This window comes from Sciurus carolinensis, chromosome 7 (genome assembly GCF_902686445.1).
Source record: "Sciurus carolinensis chromosome 7, mSciCar1.2, whole genome shotgun sequence".
NCBI classification, from domain to species: domain Eukaryota; kingdom Metazoa; phylum Chordata; class Mammalia; order Rodentia; family Sciuridae; genus Sciurus; species Sciurus carolinensis.
The window spans coordinates 84,769,047-84,791,988 of NC_062219.1; the positions used below are offsets into that span (position 1 = coordinate 84,769,047).

Genomic DNA, 22,942 nt, shown 5'->3' on the forward strand with positions numbered 1-22,942 from the left:
AACAATCCCTATGAATGGAGAAATGGGGAGAAGGCAGACATATGCTTCATGATTTAGAAAGACATTTGATTCCTTGAACTCTGTGCATGAACAGACATTAAAAATGAAACCAGACTTGAACCAAAAAAGCCATCTGCACATAACACCAGACTGAAAGTGATTTACAAAGCAGTACATAAATTGGCGACAGCTTTGCTGTCTGTGGATAACAACACATTGAACAAACATATACTTCCAAGGATAGCAATTAAGCTCCTTCTATGGATGATTCTTGGACATGTCATTTTGGAAAACATCTGACCCCAACTTCAGCCTTCTTCTACATTTGGAGGAACTTTCCTAGCTCTGTTTCACTGTAACAGGTGAATAACTAAGAAAAAAGTCAGTCTGTGGACACTTGGTTAAAATGGTATTCAGGGTGCTAGAGCTGGACTGACAGATGCTCCTCCAGAAGGTTAATGAGATAAAGGTTCCTCCAGCTGGCTCTTCAGCAGAGATTACACCTGAGTGGAAGATAAGCGGATTAGTCCAGAAACAGACACTGCAGCATGTTCTTCACAAATTAGCACCCTCATAAAGACAAATCAAAAAGGCTATTCTCACTCAGCTGGCACCAACATTTAATTATTTTTTCATACTTCCATCATTTTTTTCTTTTAACGAGATTTGGGGTTGTTCTGTAATTTTCAGAATCACCAATACGCAAAAACCAGAATGTATTTGGAAACTAAAAGGGCTATTTTTGTTGTTTGGATTTTTCTCCAAGTTCAAGGAAACAAAGGTAAGTTATTTAAATATTTCTTTACATTTAAATTGTTTATCTATAAAATATATTTATAGAAGTTAATATTCAGAAACAACAAGGTTACCACTAAATCTTAGAGGCTGAGTATAAGGCAGGTTCTGAATAATAATTGATTAGATGGTTGCTTAGTTGATTGATTGATTATTAGAAATGATAGTTTAATGATGATTTAATATTTACTACACAATCTTAAATATGATTTGTGTTAACAAAAGAGGAGAGATTAATGCATCCTTTTTGCCATTATAAAACATTTAATGCAAATTCATGTCATTAATATCAATAACATTAGTAGGTCCATGAAACCAACCCCATTTATCCACCTAAACTCAACATAGAAAACCTAAAATTGAAATTAATTGTAAGACATTTATTATCAGACAAAAATAGATTTCCTAACTTCTCTCAATTAAATTGTGAGTTGCTTCCCCTTAGAAAATAGCCAAGTGTGCTTCATCTTCAGTGTTCATAATGACAAACCTAGAAACGTGGTTGTTTTTGAGGTTATGTGAAGAGAACTAGGCAATAGAGGTTCTTGTGGCAAGGCTTTAACTGAATTTTAAATGAAACCACACCACAAAACAGGGTTATTTAATAAAAACAATGTGTTTTATTTAAAAAAAAACAAAACTGTTGAAGGCTTGATTTTTTTAAAGGATAAACTTTGTCATTATAGTATAATCTTTTTAAGATGCTTGAAATCAATAGTTAGGTTCTTCTTTAAGGATGACACTAAAATGCTCAATGAACATTTTAATTACAGTATTGGTTTTAAAATGTCCGTGGGAAAAAATTTTAAAAACATGTATTGTGAATTAAGTAAAAAATAACTGTAAAAAAAAAATTGTGATTCTATCAGTTATTTTATACTTAATTCCTCAGTGATTGCGTTTGGAGGGAGAAAATGATTTCTGGAAAAGACTATATTAAAGTGTTCTTCTTGTTCTGTTACCTATAAATGATAGGGGATGAAACAAAAGTTTATTTGCCTTTGCCTTTTAATTATCAATTTTATGTATAATGTTTTGGGTTTTTTTTTTTAATACTTTTTTAGTTGTAGATGGACACAAAATCTTTGTTTATCTTTATAAGGTGCTAAGGATTGAACACAGTGCCTTATATGTGCTAGACGAGCACTCCACCACTAAACTACAACCCCAGCCCCTATATGATGTTTATATTTATAAAAAACACTTTGATTAGAAACAAATGATGGTATTTCAGTATAGTCTAAGATTAAACTGATGAAGTAAACCAATTTGTCTGTTTCATAAACTTGACCAGGCAAATCAGCTTTGCAATTTTTTTGTTTGTTTAATCATGTTAACTAATTTATTTTCATATACATTGACCATTACACATAATTACAAATAGCATAATTTTACATATAACAATTTAAATTTTAAAAACTTACCAAAAAATTACAATTAGTTATATGCCAACTTCTATCAAAAAATATGCTCTAGTTGCATAATAAAAAATACTATCAGGCTCTTAGTTTTAGACTTTTTATTCCACAAGCATCTAAGATCTGTGAATATCTGTTAATCTTCAATTAGTGAGGTCTACTTTAATCAGAGTTTATGTACTTCAGCCAGACTGGTTTCTTATTTGTGACTAATTAACCATCATGATTATATTTACATAGAAAATGGTTTAAGGGAAAAAATGAGGGTTCAGTTCCATACAAAGAGGTGCTAAGCATAGTAATTGGGTGTTTAGATAAACTCGTTTCTTTTTTTAAAAAATTATACATTTTGAAAAATCGAAGAGATATTTTCTATGTCACCCTATTTTTATCCAAACACCACCTACAAGGGCACCTTCATGTTTCCTCAGTCTTTTTTCTAGGTATGCATATTTAAGTTCTACATGATTGTTGCTCTATCACACACACAATTTTAAATTGAACTTCTTGCAGTTTTTTATATTATATGAATTTCTACATTGCTATCTAGCTTTGAGAAGCATCATGTGACTGGCTGCATACTGTTCCTTCCGTAGATATATCAAGATTTATCGAGAATATCAAATATTCAACAAAAGAGAACTAATTATTTCTAATTATTTTGTTATTATGAATAATATTGCAATAAATAGCTTTGTGTGTATGCGTCAGTAATCAAGACAACATAAATTCACTAAAATTATTGGATCAAAACAATATAAATAGTTTTGTGGTATTTGATTCATATTGATAAATTGCTTCTAAAAGTTTCTATGTCCTTCAGTGATTTTTCTCAATTTGATTCCAGAGTGCTTACCATGTACCCAATACTGTGCTAGATGCAAAACACAAAAAGATTTAAAAACTTGTCAATATTCAAAAGGTTTCTCTTAAGTTTCTGAGATTCTGAATGTAGTTTTTCCATAGCTGCACAAAGGTGAAATGGCTTTTATTTCAAAACATTCATTAAGTAAGATTGTTTCAGCACCAAAAAATATAGTTCAAATTTTCCAAAAACTATTTAACTTCTTAAACCACAAGTCTCCTCTCTTTGGGACTAATAAGGGGGATGTCAGTTCCATGTGATATACGTTGCATTACTTTGTGCTCTTATCTTTCCATTTCACATAAATAATTGCATTTCATTGCTGTGACATTCAATGTGTAGGAGAAAGAGAAAAGAAAAAAACCCACTGTTGGCAAGTACTAAAATGGAAATGGTGTTTATCTTAGTATGTGCCTTTTGCATTACATTTGGTTATACTAAATGAAACCTTTAACTAAGTTATTATTAGTTCACCCAAGTAGGATAATTATTTTAGTAGCTGGAAATGTCAGGAAATTTGCATTTGAAGATATTCCACTTCTAGCTAATCCTGTTCTATTGGGATATGTTCTCATTTCATAAAATTATCCAGGAAGGTATTTTCTCTCATTGTTGCTCCATTAACAAAGAGCATGGCTTCGTTGGTATACCTGAGATAGCTGCCCATGACAGTCGCATTAACTGTGCAACTCCTGTACCTAATTTGTCTGAGCTACAGTCTCAGGACAGAGCAATTCAAAAGTTTCAAGGCAGATTGTTTTGCTCAATTATATTTGAAAAGATGATCTTAACATCAAAGCTGTGTAAATTAAGGATGCTGAAAAAAACTGACAATACACCTGAAACTATTGATTATATACTGGTTTCAAAATTGAAAAACAATGACTGCCTTTTGGCCCCTGTGCATGTATCACTGATCACACTAGAGGACTATTGTATGTGTAAGCTAATTAGACAGGACTGACATGACCTACTGCTTTCTTGGTCTTTTCTGTCAATGATGAAGGTGAAACCACCTTAAACATCAACTGGATTTGCATGCTAATTATCTCTAGAAACTCAAATCCTATGTACCTTAGTGCTACAATCATTTTCGCAGTTGTTATGCTGTTTTCAAATAATCCATCTGACGCAACAAAGACTGTCTTTTCTAATAGTTTCTAGGTTTATATTATAATTCGACATATGTATTTTAATTGCCATAATAAAATGCTGACCTCATTACTGCACTGTGAAATATCAGACTCCAGAGTCTCTGAGGTCTTCAGCCACACTACCTTTTTGCTTAAGGTTAGGAAAGACACTTCTGCAATCACGCAGCCTTTAGAATCACACGAAGCAGTATTTTGAAAGGAAAAAAAGCTTCTGACCAAAAATGTGAGTTTCAACCTCCCAAAGGAGAGTTTTCAACAACCATGGAGCCTGAGCACACTGTCTGAGATCTTTTCACCCAAGACTAGGATTTCAGTCGCACAAAACAGGAGCACCAAGTCAGATGGAACCATTTTAATAAGGGAGGAGGGAGTTCTTTGCTCTGGGTCCAAGGCAACCTGCATGCCAAAGCTCATCTTACAATGAGTTGATGAGGTTGACTGGCATAGCCATGGTAATGAGAATTCAAATATGGAAATGCTGCTGTCAAGCTCGGAACTGCAGCATGCACCACTATAATTATTTATTGAAAATGTTCTCCCACTGCTGTGCCTCTCTTCCAGCCACAGTGAATGTAGGAAGAATATGAAAAACTGAAGAACAGCGATGCTGCTTCTAAGGATGTGATTGTATTCAGTCAATAAATACGTTCCCATTTACATTCAGTTATTCCTGAGGAAATGGTGTCTTTCTGTATGCTTTTGTGAAGCCATCTTAATTCTTTCCAACGTGGTTTTCTTTATTCAGCCATCTTAAGTATTTTCACCACAGCTGGCATCTATTTTCATAATTGCCCCCAGGAGAAAGGTTAAAGAAAGCTGAACCAAAAGGAATTTTGCAAAGATATGTCAGAACCTCAAAATTAATGGAAAGTTTTCACTTCAGAAAGACTAACTCCATACAGAAAACAACATGTATAGGGCTAATTTTTCTGTCTTAGGTTTCTCTTGCATTAATAAATAAACAAAAGTCATGTTTAATTAAGCTGAACTGTGAAATGCAACAGCACTAATATTAACCCATTGTGCTTGGATCAGTTCAGACCTCATCCAAACATTCTTCAGACAGTAATCATGTTAACAAAGGTTAATAATCATTTGCATTAATATGTTTCTCTTATAAACACACAAGCTAATTTTGTTAATCTTATGTCTTAATATTTTTATGGATGATGAACAATGTGTTCATTTATAAGGCAGAAAGCGCTAAGTATTATTTAAGGTGGGAAAGTTAAAACCAAAACTGAGAACTGAGCAGTATCCAGTTCTATCTTATGTCTACTTAGTCTAACGAGTTCAATATAATATTAGGAATAGAATTAATATGATTTTTAATACTTTTTTGGTACTGGGAGTTGAACCCAGGGATGCTTAACCACTGAACCACATCCCCAGCCCTTTTATATAGTTCATTTAGAGACAGGGTTTCGCTCAGTTACTTAGGGCCTTGCTAAGTTGCTGAGGCTAGCTTTGAACTTGGTATCCTCCTGCCTCAGCCTCCTAATTAATTAAAAGACTAACTTTCCTCTTCTACCACCAGATGATGGTTGGTTTGGGGCCATTTCTAACTTCTATTTTTCATAAATGATCTCAGAATACCTGCTCAAGTCCTTCAGCTCTACCTTGGAAATGGAAGTACCTGTCTTAGGACTTCTACTTTTCATTAGGAAAGAGATGTGATGTTTTGAACTCCTTAAATCTACTATTAAAGCCTCAGATCAGTGGTGATTTATTTAAGATTGTGCTACACATTTCAAGGCAGTATGTTGCCTAATGAATGTTTTTTGAAACAGTGGGAAAGACTTCTAAAACAAAAAACAACACCATCCCCATCAAAACACTAGAATTTCACCTCAAGTTCAAACACGTTTGACCTCTGGAGATAGCAAATTCTGAAACACGCCTTTTTAGTGATTTCTCTTTATTCCATTAGATCTAATCCTATTCTCGTCAGAATAATCCAATCCCTCAGTCTCTCCCTCAGACAGTTGCTCCAGTTCTTCAACCAATCCTGGTCTCAGTGATACACATTAACCCTGGAACCTATTATGGGCTCCTGAGCAATTCTCAACCGTCTCTCTGATAGTGTAATAGGAAACTTATTCCCTGACCTCTTCTTTCTACTTTGTTAATCCACCTGGAAAAACTGACCTTTCACTTTTTCTGTGCTCATTCCTGAGCTGCCCACTATCAGTACAGTGCCAAACAGAGTGCTCCCATGAAGTAAATCAATGCATTATTACCTCATCTGATTCTTATAAGCAATCCCATCGCCATCGAATTCCTTGACTTAGTCCCCTAGGAAGATTCCAAAACCTTCCCTCTCACCTTGAATCTACAGCCTGATTCCCCTCTTTCACAGAAGCAGTGATAGCAGCCTAGTTCAAAGCAAAGGCTCTCAGGCTTGCACAGAACTTCATTCTGCCCAGAACACTCTGTCACTCACTATGTGACCGGGGCAAATTACTCAACCTCATACATTACTCATTCTTATGGTTTCCTCATCTATAAAATAGGAATAATAATAGCAGTGAGTGCCTCAAAGAGCTAAAGCTTTTAGTGAGACATCTGCTACAACAAAGTTCAATAAGTGCTGACTCCTAAAATGGCTATGATGACTACCACCACCATCACCCTATCACCTGCTCCTACGTATTAAAGACTGAGTCATTTGACATCATTCCACTTGTCCTTTCTGCTTCAAAGTTTCTCTGAATCTATATGAACTCTTCTCATTCTCTTGTGTTTCAGAGAAAAATAAATGAATTCATGTCTTTGCTAATGTTATGTCCATCTACCTATGATTTTATCTACACTTACCACCCATTCCCATAAGAACTTCCCCTGCCAGTCTCTTTTTCTGTTGACTTTATTTCCCAGACTAAAAGGTGTCATTTAACCATTTTCAACATTGGTTAAACACCAGTGCTTTAGGGATCTAGTTTTGAAGATTCTGATCTCATTGGTTTAGAATAGAACCCAAAATGGAATAATTACTAAAATTATCCAGATAATTCTCCTATGCAACCTGAATTAAGAAGTATTGTTACCCTTCTGGAAAGATATTATATATGGGTAATCATTTTATGAACCACTATAGGTTATTTGTTTTAATCTGATTTTTTAAGTAAATATATCATATGACTTTGCTATCCATACACCACCTTCTCCTGCTTGAAAAAAAGAAAAGGAAAGAAAAGAACTTCAAAAGCCTTCCCAAAATCTTCAGAATAAATTCTACTACAGAGGATATATTTAAAGGAACTGAAACCAATATGATAAAGAAATATCTACACTCCCATGTTTATTGTAGCACTAATCAATAGCCAAGACAGAAACAAACTAAGAGTCCATCAAAATATGAATCAACGAAGAAAATTTGTTATATATGAACAAAGGAGTACTATTCATTCATTAAAAAAATAAGGAAATCTTGCCATTTTCAACCACATGGATAACTTTGCAGAACATTTTGTTTCAAATTCTCATTCACATTTGGTATTGCTTTTTATTTTTTAATAAATAAATTGTCATTTTATCATAAATAATATTATATGATGAAATGTTATAAATGTTATCTCATTGTTTTAATTTATATTACTTTTTTACTAATTAAATATGTTGTTACATTATAAATTAATATAAAATAAATTAAACCAAACACATTTTCATATGTTTTGGGTCCATTGTGTATCCTCTCCTAGAAAATACTGAAGCAAGTGTTTGGTCCATTTTTTTTCTAGAATGCTTAGTATGTCTTTCTTTTCTTACTGATTCAGAGGCATTCTTTTAAAATATTTTGCTGTAACATATCTTTCAAATATCATCTCCAGTCTGTAGCTTATCTTTTAATTGTCTTACTAGTATTCTTTCGTGAACAGGCATTATTAAGAATAAATCAACCTTTTAACTTCAGGGTTTTGTTTTGTTGTTTTGCTTTGCTTTGCTTTGTTTCATTTTAAGAAACCCTTGCCTATTTCAAAATCACAAAAACACTCCCCAATATTACCTTATAAAAGTTGTGTAGGTTTCCCCTTTACATTTAAGTCACTGGAATTAATCATGTGTGTGTGTCTGCTGTGAAGAAATAATTTTTAGTATGCATGGTCAATCAAGCATCATTCACTGCACAGTGCCTCCCTTCCTCTGCTCTACCGCACCCCTTCTGTCACGAACATGGCAGCCTATCCATTCCACTTCATTTCCCTGAGCCAAAACCAGATTGTTTTAATTATTACAAACTCATAATAATATTGATATCTCATACAGCATGTTTCCTTGCTTTGTAACCCTCCTGTGACACCATTTAGGCTATGTTTGATCTAAACTTATCCTAAAATACTCTCTAAAATTAGCTTGCAAATTTCCACAAAACACTTTGTTGGAATTCATTCCATTTCATTTTTAAAGTTAACGGATAAAACTGTGTGTTTTATGTGTGCACAATGATGTTCTGAAGTGTGTGCACATTGTAGAATGACTGAAGCTGCTGCTTGGGATTTGACTGGATTTGTGTTGAATCTACAGGTCAATTTGGGGAGAATCAATACCTGTTTACTACCATTTCCCTATTTCAGAAAATGGAAGCTCTCTCCTTTTAATAATATCTCTCAATAAAGTTGCACAATTATTTTAATAAAGGGAATCCATAACTTAGACTTAACCCTCTCTGGATACTTTATACTACCTGTAATCATAGAAATGACATTATTATATTTTCCGTGTATAAATGTGATTGGTTTTTTCATATTGGTTTTGTATTCAATAACTTTGCTGAACAATCTTATTAAGTCTGAAAACTCACTAGCAATTTTGAAGTTTTCTACTTCAAAAAGTCATATCATTTGTAAAGAGTATGTGGATTTTCTTTCCAGTCTTTGTAACTTTTATTTCTTTATATTTTCTTACTCCCTTCATTGTGATAACTGTAGTTATCACTGTAACAGGCATTCTTATCTAGTTACTAATTTTTTTTTTCTTGGTACCAGGCATTGAACTCAGGGGCACTTGACCATTGAGCCACAGCCCAACCCTAGTTTGTATTTTATTTAGAGACAGGGTCTCACTGAATTGCTTTGCACCTCACTTTTTCTGAAGATGGCTTTGAACTCGAGGTCTTGTAGCCTCAGTCTCCACAACTGCTGGGATTATGGGCATGCACTACCATGCCCAGCTAGTTACCAATTTTGAAGGGACTATTTTTCATATTTCACCACTCGGTACGTTTATTTCAGTTTTTGTGATTGTTCGTTTTGTTATTGTGAATGCTCTTTACCAAGTAAAACAAGTTCCTTTCCAACCTTAATTTGCCAAGAGTTTTTAATCATGAATAGACATAGAAGTTTATTGTGGTTCTCCTATATCTGTTAAGATTACCAAATGATTTTCTCTTTTAATTCATTAATGTGACAGATTACTGTAATTGGGTTTCAGCTATTAAAACAATCCCACAATCCTGAGATAAATCCACAATCCTGAGATAAATCCAAGATAAATCCTGAGATAAATCCAATCTTTCATTTCTTACATAACACTAAATTTCATGTGCTAATAATTTATTTAGAATTGTTACTTTCATATTCATAACAAACTTGGATCATGGATATTGTTCTCATTCACTTTTTGCCAAGTCTGATGAGATTTTTCATGAAAATGGAATTATCTTTTCCTTGAATATTTAGCAGAACCCTCTGTTAAACCCTGAGAAAGATGTTTATGGAGACTTTACTCAGTTCTTTAAAGGTAATCATGACATGTAGTTATCTCATCTCTTCTTCAGTTAGTTCTCATTAGTTATTTTTTAAAATTTATTAACAAAACATTATTTATATTCTCTCTTTTTCATATTTCTACAAGTTTGTAGAAAGTTCAATGTTTTCCTGATACTGGTTCATTTTTGTCTTCTTTACTTCAACAATCTTACCTGTTAGATTTTTGTTGTTGGTGTTACTATTTTCAAAGGAAAATTGACTTTGTAAAAGAACTGTAAGTTCTTTTTCTCCTCATTTATATTTGCAGTAGTCTCTTTTACATTTTTTTAAACTCTCTACTCCATTTTTTGTTCATTTTTTTTTTTAATCTTGTATTTTCTTTGGGTGTATTTTGCTTTCTTAGACTGACCTCTTGAGAAGGATGCATATTCATATTTAGCTTTTTTTTTTTTTTTTGGGGGGGGGTGCTGGGGATTGAACCCAGGGCCTTGTGCATTCGAGGCAGGCACTCTACCAACTGAGCCATATCCCCAGCCCCCATATTTAACTTTTTTATTTTTATAAAATTGTCATTTTAAGCATATCATTTTACCTTTACATATTTATTTAGTTTTAAACTATAAGTTTTATTATGTATTATTTTTATCATTTGATAGAAATATTTTATTTATTTTTATTACTTGAGAAAATCATAACCATGATTTTTCTCTGGCTTATGGGTTATTTAGAAGGATTTTTGGGGGGTTTTTATCATTCAAATATGTGGCAATTTTCCTTGTTCATAAAGTCAATTTGTCACTTCCCATTAGTCGGAAAATATAATGTACATGATAATTCTCCTTCTAAAATCGAGATTTGCATTTTAGTCAGGCATATATCCTATTTTTGCTTATTTTCTTTATATTTGAAAAAAAAAAAAGGATACTTTATGGTTTGGAGATATGGTCCTCTGAGTATGTTAAAAGGTCAGGTTTGAGCATGTTTTTCAAATCTCTATCCTTACTGATTTTTATTTGCTCATTATTTTGATAACCAAGAAATCTTAAAATGCACCTAATATTATTGTGAATTTTATTTTCTTTATTGTCTAAAAAAGTTTTATATATTTATAAAATTATTGAGGGCATAACTTTTTTCATCATTCTTTGATACTTTTATCTTATGTCATATCTATCTTTATCTTTGTAATGTTTTCTGTTTAATAATAAACTTTGTCCCCCGGTGTGCTGGAACTGATATGTAATGAATTGAAAGAGTCAATTGTAAACATGTCTTCCTAACTCACTTATGTCACATTGGTAGCTTAAAATTAGTCATGGCAGTGTATTAACACAGGAACAATGGCAAATACTGCAAATCTCACCTCATGCCCCAGCATTGGTTATTTAACTTTTGCCAACAATGCTCTGACTTCATTTAATACTGATGTTACCATACCAGATTTCTTTTTTGATTAGTGTTTGCATGTTGTGGCTTTTTTGCATACTTTTAATTTTAGTCTGTTTATCTTTTGATTTATATATGTCTCTTAAAATGAGATATATTTGGATTTTTTGAAATGTAGCCTGACAATCCCTGTCTTTCAATAAGAACATTTGGTCTATGCACATCTAATATTGCATGGGACACATTTTTATAAAAGGTTATTCATTGCTAATCTGAAATTTAAATTTGACTGCGCCCCATATTTTTATTTTCCAAATCAGGAAACCCTTGTTCATTCCAGGCTTAGTCTTAAACCTCAGAAAAGAGTGGCACAAAATCACAGCAATTAACGATGTCCCAGGCCTTCCACAAGCTCTTCACATCTATTTTCTCATTTAATTTTTAAAACAAAACAAAGCTATACAATACAAAAGTGCAAATCAAAACTGTAATGGTGGAATTATTATTATATCCCTTAGGTTAGAAACCAGAAACACATAGAGATATTTGTCCACATGCAGGAAGTGGCAGAGCTACCTTACTGTAACCCCAGAGACACAGGAACCCAAAATGAAGTTAACTTCCCTTTTCTGCAGGAACTGTAGTAGGTCCTACAGATCAGAAATTTATCAAGTGGAGATGTTCAGCTGTTTCTGTTAAATCTATTCCAATTCTGCCCACCCCGAGTATTTAGAATGCCATGCTTTTGTGGCAATATTTGCAGTAAACACTGCTATCTATGCTGTTCTCTACCCAAAACTGCTAACATACTCCAAGATCAGGTTCACGTGAGAGTACTAAAACCAAGGGACAGTGTGTTTCAGGGTTAGCAGTATCATGGACAGCACAAAGCTCCAAAAAACAGAGATGCTGAGCTAAATTACAGCTGATCCTGATATGAATAATTCAGATATGGTAAGATTTGGATGCCTCAAAATACATAGCACCCCTAACAATCATGGAATGGAAGATACCCTGTGTTCTAGCACCCTAACATTAATGGAAACAGAAGGAAAGTGGGTACTTGGCACAAATCATTAATTCATCCACAAGTGAGTTCACATTCCTGGTCACCTACTATTATCTCACTGCACCCCAGGTTTTCAAGTTAGCTTCCTCCTGAATTTTTTTACATTTATTTTATAGGGTCTCAGTGTAGGTCTCTGAATTCTTGTGACTTGTCTTCCTCGCCCACCTCCAAATCAGTTTCACAAGTCATAGGTTGAATCTACCTCCTGCTCATAAATTTCCTAACTTTTTGGCATAAACCGTTGGTTTCCAATCTTTATGTCACTATAAAAGTGCTCTGAAAAGTACTTTGTTTCATACATCTGTAAGGAACATTGTAACTCATCATCTCCACATCTCAGATTGACTTATAGAATTTCATTCAGTTCTTTTACCAGTGGCCAGTACACTTATTTCAATTCCACATGCCAAAACCTATGGCAATGTTACCAAAAAATACATGTGATGGGTTAAGAATTGGGAAGTAGATGTAATGAAAAAGATTTAAGTTAATGTAAAAATGAGATGATTGGAAGTGGCCTAATAGGGCTGATCTTCCATCTCTCTGATGTCTAGATGATTTGAAGGATACCAAAGACCAACTGCTGGAGAAAGCACTTGCTTCTCCCAGTCACCTCCTACAGACCAGGCAGTCTGGGTGTGAGATCTCAGCTTTGCCAGCTAAGAACTTGCCACAATTGCTCCCATCTCAGTTTCTTATCCTGTTCACTTTATCTCTACCTCAACATTCATCCAACTCCATTCACCCCTTTTCAAAACAATACATTTTATAATTAATCACCATTTATGAAAATATCCTACCTCCCTATTTTCAAGACTGGCTCAAATGTGAGGGAGGATTTTATTGAGTTACATATTCATGTGGAAAAAAACTTTATGGCCCCTTATATGTTACACTTCTTGCTAATTTTTTAAAGTAAATTTAGGGCTCCATGAAGAAACAACATATTGATCCTATAGTTTCTCACCACTTCCGGCACAAACCAGAGGTTATGTGTGCCCTTATTAAGAGGCAAAGGCATTCCTCATGACCAGAGGTTCTGCAACTGAAGCAGGTGCAGCCACCTCCAAAGCTGGCAACTGGATGTGAGTGGCAGACCTCAAATAGCCGCCTGGTCAAGTGATCTTAAATGAAGGCAGCCATGTGCTACTCTACTTTCTATCACCCCATAACAAGTACCTCCAATGTGTTTCTCTCCTTCTTTAACTCACAGAGAGACAAGTCAGCATTCAGAACATGCCTTATCAATATGCCCTGCCCTTTGTCCTTACTGAGAGGACGAGGAATTCGCACACACTTCTGTTTTGAGGACAGTTAACAACACAGCCCTGCAACACTGCTGCCACTTTACTTCCTGACATTTACCATACCTGAATTGCTGGCAGTTCCACCTGTTCGAAGGGTCACCCACTCGAGGCACAAAAAAGAAACCTCCTTTCTTTTTCTACCTTTCCCTTTTTCTTCATTTTTGTTATTGCCCACTTAGGAAGCTGCATGTTTCCTCAATAAATGGAGATATGTACCTCAGCCAATTTCTCAGCATCTCACCTTCAAATTTGGTTCTTCTTTTTTTAAGTGCAATGGGGTGAAAGAGAAGCTTAATACAAATGTACGTGTATAACCTAGAAAATTTGAGTTAGCAACCTTTTATTTCTTGTAATGAGTTGTCATTCTAACCCCTTTCTTTCTGACAAAACAAGTTAATGGCTAAGCCTGATTTTTGCAGTGAAGACAAAGATAAGGCAACTCTTCTAATTCTTTGAGAGAAGGGAATACTGATTTGCATCCTCTGTAGGGAGTGCCATTATTGAACAAATGCCAGTTTTGAAGGTAAGAAAGGCTGAAATGGCATAGAATTTTCAGAGGCTTCAGAGAGGGAAATGATGTAGCCACTCCTCTATGCTGTTGTGAATGTTTATTTACTTTATAATTCATTCAAGGAAATAGCTGGAAGTTTTCTTAATTTCTATTATCCCATTTTGTATAATTTATTCCAACATATTTTGATTCTCAGGCCACAGACTAGGGTTGGCATTGTGTGGGTTTGTGGGGAATTGGATGTAGGAAAACAGGTGGAAAAGCAAGTTGGAGAAACCTCTATGTTCTCTACTTCATCATCCAGAAAACAGAGTGCTGAAAGTCCATATAATTTTCTGAAATAGCATTGAACAAGGCGTTCAGCAATTCTGCATAATTTGTTGATACATTTTCAAGTATGTTAAGCATAATGTATATTTAATTGCCTTTGCTCTCTGGAAAAAAAATTCAGGTGCATAATTGAGAATCTACTAATGTAGGGAGAGTACCAGGATATAAGGGATCACACATGAGTGGACTATTTGCATAAAGGCCACAACCCTTCATTCTTTTTAGTAAGATCAGAAAAGTTTATGCAAGATTAAATTATTTTTTTCTGAAAACTTCCAGTCACTGTTTTGGTCCTGAAATGTTATCCCTGTTGTCTCTGCGGAGTTCTGTTCTTCAAACTGAGATTTTTGTTCTGTAGAAATTCCAGTAAGTTTTGTCTTTACTCCCATTACTTCATTCATTAAGACACTGAGGCTTTTTCCCCCAGGAAGTCATAATGGGTTTGCTAAGTGCTTATATCAATGGTTTTTGCTTTCTTAGTAATGCTGCTGTGAAAGCTCCATTCTCCTATTTCTGCTGTTGTCACTAAAGTGTACAATAAGCCTATGTCATAAGCCTATACAGAAAGATAAGAACTATTCCTCTAGTAGTGAGGAGTGGTCCAAACAGGTTGGCAAATGATGTGTCAATTATCAGCTTGAATACATAACCAAGAAAGGGATCAGGTAATGGGAAAAGTTGAGTCTGAAATAGATCTTCGTCATCTTCCTATTACTGGAGGCCAATTGTATATAGGAAGGAAAATATAAACTCTTCAGTGACTCTGGAGGAAAATAATGTGGACTCTAGTGGCTTCCAGGATGCTCGCAACATGGAGACCATGAGGCCATCAGCCTACAAACTCCAGTGGAAGAAACACTTTTGAATGAAGTAGCCTCCACATTAGTAGGCATATTTGTAAAATCCAGTCCTAATTCTTAAACAATTAATGAAGGGTCAAAAGTCCAGGATTTCAGAACTGCCACTCCCATCCTTGACCAGATTTGACTTTTTCTTAGGATAGAGTAATGCTTACATTCAGTGTTTGAATTAATTCTCCTTTGTATATATTTGTAATTTTCCAAATTTGTCATAGCTACACTGCTTTACAAAATCTGGATGAACTCCAGGATAGAGTGGCTAAAGAAAAGAAAGAAGAAAGAAAGAGAGAAAGAGAGACAGAGAGAGAGGTGTGTGGGGAGGTAGGGAAAGGAAAGAAATGGAAAGGAAAAGAAAAAAGAAAAGGAAGGAAGGAAGGAAGGAAGGAAGGAAGGAAGGAAGGAAGGAAGGAAGGAAGGAAGGGAGGGAAGGAAGGAAGGAAGGAAGGAAGGAAGGAAGGAAGGAAAGGAAGGAAAGGAAGGAAGGAAAGAAGGAAGGATGGATGAGGGAAGGAAGAAAAATAAATGTTACTTGAAAGCAAATTCATAGGTAAGGGAAGACTGCAGTATATTGAAACAGAATGTGTTGTGAAATATAACTCTAGGGATTACTTCTATGAGTTTGGATATTGACATTTATTGATGGGGTGGTGATTTTTGTATCAAAATAGATTATTTAAGGAAGGGTTCAGATTTAGCATGGTAAATATGTGTTCCTCTTGAGTTCAGTGGTTCTCATGAAAGACCTGGCAGATGGAAAATACTTAGGTGTGTAAAAAGATAAATATGTATTCAAGTAACCATTATTTTACTTCATAATGGCCTCAAAGTGCAAGTGTAGTGACAGGTCATTCAGATATGCTTAAAAAAAAAACATGAAAATGCATTCATTAAGTGAAAATGCGAAAGTTCTCAAATTAAGAAAAGAAAAACTACTATGTTGAGTTGCTAGGATCTAGAGTGAAAACAAATCTTCTGTCCATGAAATTGTGAAGAGAGAAGAAGAAATTCATGCTGATTTTGCTGTCACATGTTAAACTAGAAAAGTTACAACCAGAGTGTATAAGTGGGTGTTAAATTTGTGTATGGACGTATAGAAATAGCACAGTGTAAATGGGGTTGGGTACTATGAAAGATTTCAGGCATCCACTGGTGATCTTTTAATCTATCCCCAACCCTCATAGTTATAGCAACACCTTCTGGAAAAGTGTCACACTAGCACGTAGAATACACAAGGCTCTATGAACGCATCACAAATGTTGAAATAACAAAGAGAAGGAAAAATTGAGAAACAGAGAGAAGGGAGGATGTTGTTAGCTATGCATGTGTTATCAGGGAAATTCTCACTTATGTAGAACCTTGCTTTGTTCTGGATAAGGAGGTAAAAACAGATCTTTCAAGGAGTTTTGATATAAATACAAATTGAAAAATGAGTCAGCGGCTGGAGAGAATGTGGTTTCAAGAGAATCATTATTTCTTTTTTAATAGAAGGAAGAGCAATAACGTGTTTGGGCACATAAAAGACTAATCCAGCACAAAGAGGAAAGAAAAGTAATGATGTAAGAAAGTGTGAGAATTTCTGGAAGAATTTCCTTGAGAGTTGAAAAAGGATGGGTACATAAGTGAAGGAGCTTACCTTGGAGCACAGACCAATCATCAGCCACAGAGGGGAAGCACAGCATATGAGTACTGATGCAGCCAGTGGGCAGATGCTGTGCTGGAAGTTCATAAAGTTCTCTTCTAACCCATCTTGTTCTCAGTAAAATGTGAAGCAGTCATCAACTAAAAGTATGCATAAGCAAGAAGGTACAGGGAATCTGAGAAAAGTTGTGTATAGTTCTCCAGGAGAGTGGGACATTGAATAGACTACAGAAGGGTAGTATGAGATTACTTATGATCATAAATTTAAAGCAAATTCTTATTTTTCTGTGGCCATGCTCAGCTGTAAGGATGCAAATGAGGACTAGGCAAAGGGCTGGATTTAACCATTGAGGGGCAAATGAATTAGGGGTTGTCATTATCAAGGATTAGGTAAGACTGATGTTCTTTCTCACTGAAACCCACACTTCTAATTGGTTTCTTTGATTATTTATCTATTTATAGATGTATCAAAAGTGGGAATGCAGATATTACTAATATGCACTTAATACAAATACCATCTTTCTGTTCTTTCAATGTTCTTTCACAAAATAATTATTTGACTAAGCTTTACTTAATATATCTGTGTCTTAAGCCTCTACTATTGTACACTGGAGAGTGGGCAGAAATTTAAAAGGGAAATTGCAATAATGTAAGTGGGCCAGACATATGAAGCTATTTTTCATGATCTAATGGTTTTTAAAACAAATCTAACTCATATATATATATAATAAAAACCCATTGATATTTCTATAGGAATTTTTCATTTATTCCCTTAATTAATATATGTTGCATATGTGTCAAGCACAAAACATTATACGTACTAAACAGGCACTGGGGTGAATTGGGGAGGGAGGGCTGGGATTACAACAGAGATCCTCAAGATATTTGCCGTTTGAAGGGGGAAACTCATATATATATATATATATACACACACACACTAAAAATTATGCAAAGCAGGAGAAAGTGCACACTACAACATCAATTGCATAACATGTGTTCATCTAATTTACCACTGTATACCATAGTGAGCCTGAAACACAGTAAGGATTTAAGAAAGTGGGTGAGTCAGGAAATGCCATATCAATATAAGCCACACTAGAGGAACATGAGGAAGCACATGGATGAATTCTGCACATGGGATCTGAGCAGGCTTAGAAGAGAAAATACTTCAACTGACCCTTAAAGGAAAATAAGAGCCCAGTAAATGGAAAAGAAGGACCGTCTGGTATGAAACCCTAGACAGACATGCGCACTGCATTGTAGAAGCACAGAAGACTTCAGGACACCAACGCAGGGATGTCTGAGGACTGAGGAGCATTAATGAAAGGTCACACTGGATGAGCAACCACTGCAAGTGGAATGCATGGATTGTCAGACAAAGGAGTTTTTGTTGAGCACTCGTTCAAGGGCTGCCTGTGTTGTAACTCCTTTAATGTCACAGAAACTCTTTAAGGGAAGTTATAATGATTCCCCATTTTACAGGTGTGGGAACTCAGGATGTACTTTGTGGTCAAGAACATCCAAGCTATATAGTTAGTAAGTGACAGAGTCAAATCCCTGTGTATCATTGGTACTATTAAAATGATTAAAATAGTTGAGTGACATTATATGATTTGTGTTGCTATGACTGCTTTCACAAATGAGGAACATAATGAAGTTAAATTTAGAAACTAAGCACCATGAATATAACTTTTCCTCATCTGTATTCAGAAGCTCTGAACATTTGATTAATTTCCATTTTGTCTTCAACATCTTCATTCAATAATATGACTATTTCCCAAAATTATTGGTTTAAGTGTGGTTTTCCTGGTGTATAATCTACAGTTTCAAATAGTATGATTGCATATTATTTCCAGATACATAAAATGTTTAATTTTTTCTTATATTCTTTTACTCTAGGAAAGGGTTTGTGTATTTGTTTTCTCCTGATGTTTCTTTTCCCTTCTCTTCTTTTCATAACTTCATCCAGAGAGTTGTAGATAGCAGTCAATTCATCATTCAGGTTAGATTTAAGTTTTTCACCATCTTAGAGAAACACTTTCTGCCTCAAAATATTTTTCAGTCTTCTATTAAAGATACTCCCTTTTTATAGCAGGTCTTTCAACTATCAATTCATCCTTACTAAACTTTTATCTACTTTTTCCAAGTGCTTACTCAAGCTAAAAATACCAAACTCATGGAAATTCACTCAACAAATCTTTATAAAAGTCCAGTTCAAGATCATTATCACTTATGTAACATTGAAGAATAACATCTAATCTGATCGAATTGCCTTACCCAAGAGTGTTTTGATTAACGCCTATAAATATAAACTCTTATTACCATGTTTCAATTCTTTCTTTTCCTTCTTTTCTTCCTTCATTCTCTTTTCCTGTTTTTTTTTCTTCTTGCACGTTTATTTTATGTGAAATCTTTGAAAAAGGCTTAAGTAGAGTTTGTCAGTGTGGCCTATCCTACAGACTTGGACTTAGGGTTACCTAAGTCCATGACCTCAAAGACCTTGCCCACCTCTTCTCTAGTGATAGCTTTGGATAGGAGCACAGAAGAAAGATTCTGATCCTAGCCCAACCTACAATGTCAATACAAGGAATGCCCTGTGGTTGACTTTATATAATAGAGGACAGGATCAACTGAGGATCTAGCACTAATGTGATAGGAGAAACCAAAGAAAGATGGAGGATGTTTAACCTATGCCAGAGAATAGTAGTTGGAAAATATGAACAACTGTTCATGGACATAGCTATAGCTTGGTCTTTGCTGTACTAAAGGGCAGATAGGGGAGGAATAATGTGTGGAAGTTACTGGAAGGTAATTTTCAGCTAAAAGAAAGAATTATCTAAATGGAGATATTAAGAAATGGAAAACGGTGCTTCCTGGAGGACAGAGACAGTCATTTGTGGAATTCTCATCTTGGATCTCCTCCAGCAGGGAAATATTTAAAACTCGGTGACCATATAATTTATTTTCCAAACAAGTATGCACTTGAGAGTGAAAGGATAACAGTTGTGAACCAGGATATCTAACACAAATTAATTCACATGTACCTTAATTCACCTTGTTATAGAACACCAACTATGTGAACTTGCTAACATGGAGAATAGGGAAAGACTGACCATACCAGGGAAAGGGGGACATGGGGGAGCTTGTGGGAATGCCTGGGAAAATCTGTGACCTTCTCACCCCCTCCCTGAGAAGAGTTTGACATCTAAAAACTGAACTCAAATAGGAGCTACAAGAGTGAGGTTGGATATGAGTAAAGTGTTAAGGTCCAGAGGTATCCACCTGTGGAAAATTCCAGAACAGGACCATTGTCTCCAGAGCCCCAGAGGGTAGAGTAAATACTCTGCTCAAGCCAAATTATCCAGGAAGTTCTACAGAGCATAGCATTAAAAAAGTAAGAAGAGGACCTGCACCAAAGGACTGAAGATTGTGAGGTGACAAAGTGGAGAACAGGATCAGCATAATAGCAAAATGTCCTCACATTGTTGGCACCCTGAGAAGAATGAAGAAGGGCAGGGAAAATGGGGAGCAATTTCCCTAAGCGTGGTCTGAGTTAAACCAGACAGTTCTAAAATTATCTGATACACATTTCTTCCATTCCATTTAATGACAAAAAGTTAATTTTTACTATTACAACACTATTGTAATCTATAAGGTATTTTAGAGGGTTATTAACATACATAAATAAAAATTCACATTTACTGACTGCAGTAGGTGCTAACAGCTGGGACCCAGCTCCCAGTCCCCTTCTTGTACTTTACCCCATGTGAAATGGGCACCTTCCATTTTTCTATGCCACTAATTCAACTCAGGAAAAACTGACACCACCTCCACAATAAGAAGGAACCAGTACAGGTAATCTCAGTCCCCTGCCCTGTGATTGCTCAGCTCAAACCAACAGCACTGCATACCCTTGGCAACTATTCTTGGTGCAGGCACATGGCCTAAGTCAGACACATTTAATAGAAAAGTTTTTTCAGCATGAACAAGGGCAAGAGTATTGCCCCAGCTGCTGTTAGCCATCACCAGAGGAATTTGGTGGAATCCTGCCAGTGAATAAGGCCACCACATGAGGAGCAGAGCCCAGGGAAAAGCAGAATGTCAGAGCCAGAGCTCCATTTTCACCAGGTGTTCCCTACCTGCAGCTTCCCTTTGGGTGTGATAATAACTTCCTAGGTAAGCCAGTGTGAGATGGATTATCTTAACTCCATCGGGAAGCATCCTTATGGATCCATAAAACAGTGGTTGCCAAACATGTCTGCATATTGAAATTACTTGAGGATCTTCAAAAATTGCTGATGCCTGTGTTCTACCCAGGAATTATGATTTATTTGTCTAGTATGTGGTTGATAGAGCCAATTAATCTCTAAACTTCCTTCCTTCCTGGAGATTCCTGCCTAAAAATTTACCACTGCCTGAGACTCTGAGATCCTTCAAAGTGACAGAGTATACATGTTCCCACCAAGACTCTCTACCCCCCATAATGAAGGAGGAACTTTTGTACTTTGTGACAGCATTCGAATTGCTTTCCAGCTGACCTGCTTGGATTTCTGCTTGATTGTCTTCTCTGTATCACATTTCAGAAGATGTGTTAAAGAGCCTTCCCTAGTAAAATGGCAATATGTATTTCTATAAACCAGGTGCTTGGAGTCTCAAGGGGCCAACTGAATGGCCACTGTCCACCAAAGCTTTCTTTCTTAATTGGTAGAGTTAGTAAAAGGAAAGAGATGAAGTGGAAGAGAAGGAATTGAGACCTGACTATCCTGTTAACATGCTCTGCCACCTGTGAGCCTCTGTGTCCTACCACATGATATACTGAGAAAAATAATATTTATATAAATAGTAGCACTTTGTGAGAATGGTACAAAATAAAGTATGGAAAATTCAAAATAAAAAAGTACTCAGGAATGTAAGCTATCAATATGAGGGGTCCAGAGAGTTAAAAATGAAATCTAGTTCTAACCTTAATAGACATCTATGCCAGCATTGTGAAATAGCTTAGGCAGTTACATTTGCCACCAGATCCTCTCTCTGACATTCCCTTCCTCCCACCACCCTCTAAAAAAAAAAGCAAGCTGGCTCTATAAAGCACCTTTAAGACTCATCCTTGCCCCAATCCACTTTCAACCTGATTGCCACCCTCTGTGCCCTGTCATTTAGAAATCCTAGGCTGCCACTAATAGGCAGGCAGCTTATTTTGTTGTATTTTTTTTTTCTCCTAGGTTTTTAGAAGCACTCCACTTCTCACCAAGAGTACACCTCTGGGTACCACAATGATCCATCATTCCCCACTTGAATTATAATGTCTATCGAAAGCAGAATCTCTTGGGAGTCTTGAGTGCTAAGTGAGGAATGATTTTCAGAGAGATGTGTGGGAAATGGTTTCAATATTTGGCAGTTCCAAAAGGCAAGATGATTTGAGACTTTGGCTTTAAAAAAAAAAAATACACTTGATCGGCTCATTATGCTATTCTCTTATTTCTGAAAATATCCTGTCATTGGAATATTATAGTTGGCAGGTGCACCAAAGTAGGTATTTTGTAAGCCAAAGCAGTATCATTTTTAGCATATTTTATTCATTTGTCCATGTACGTCACATATATCACATAAATGCATATATTCATCAGGAAATAATCTTTCTCTTACAGATATCTCCATTAGGTTATACCATTCTGAAACTAAAGACATAGACAATGCCCCAAGAATCGAAACAGCTGAAAGTACTGCAAAAATGTACAAAGTGTCAACCATGAGACGAATATTCGATTTGGCAAAACTTCGAACAAAAAGATCAGCATTTTTTCCAACTGGGGTTAATGTCTGTCCACAGGAATCCATGAAACAGATTTTAGCCAGTCTTCAAGCTTATTATAGATTGAGAGGTAAGGAAAGAGCTGAAAC

General features: G+C 35.5%; 1 protein-coding gene and 1 non-coding gene across 2 annotated transcripts in view; one reads left to right on the top strand and one right to left on the bottom strand.

The window, feature by feature from the left end:
* Positions 1-714: 714 nt before the first annotated feature.
* Impg1 (interphotoreceptor matrix proteoglycan 1) overlaps positions 715-22,942 on the top strand; it is a 136,683-nt gene continuing 114,455 nt past the window's right edge. Inside the window, exons 1-2 of the mRNA XM_047559188.1 lie at positions 715-781; positions 22,690-22,923. Coding sequence (XP_047415144.1) covers positions 715-781; positions 22,690-22,923 — 301 coding nt within the window. The remainder of the gene's footprint in view (positions 782-22,689; positions 22,924-22,942) is intronic.
* Trnas-cga (transfer RNA serine (anticodon CGA)) lies at positions 10,400-10,472 on the bottom strand. The gene has a single exon. It is a non-coding gene; the product is annotated as a tRNA-Ser (tRNA).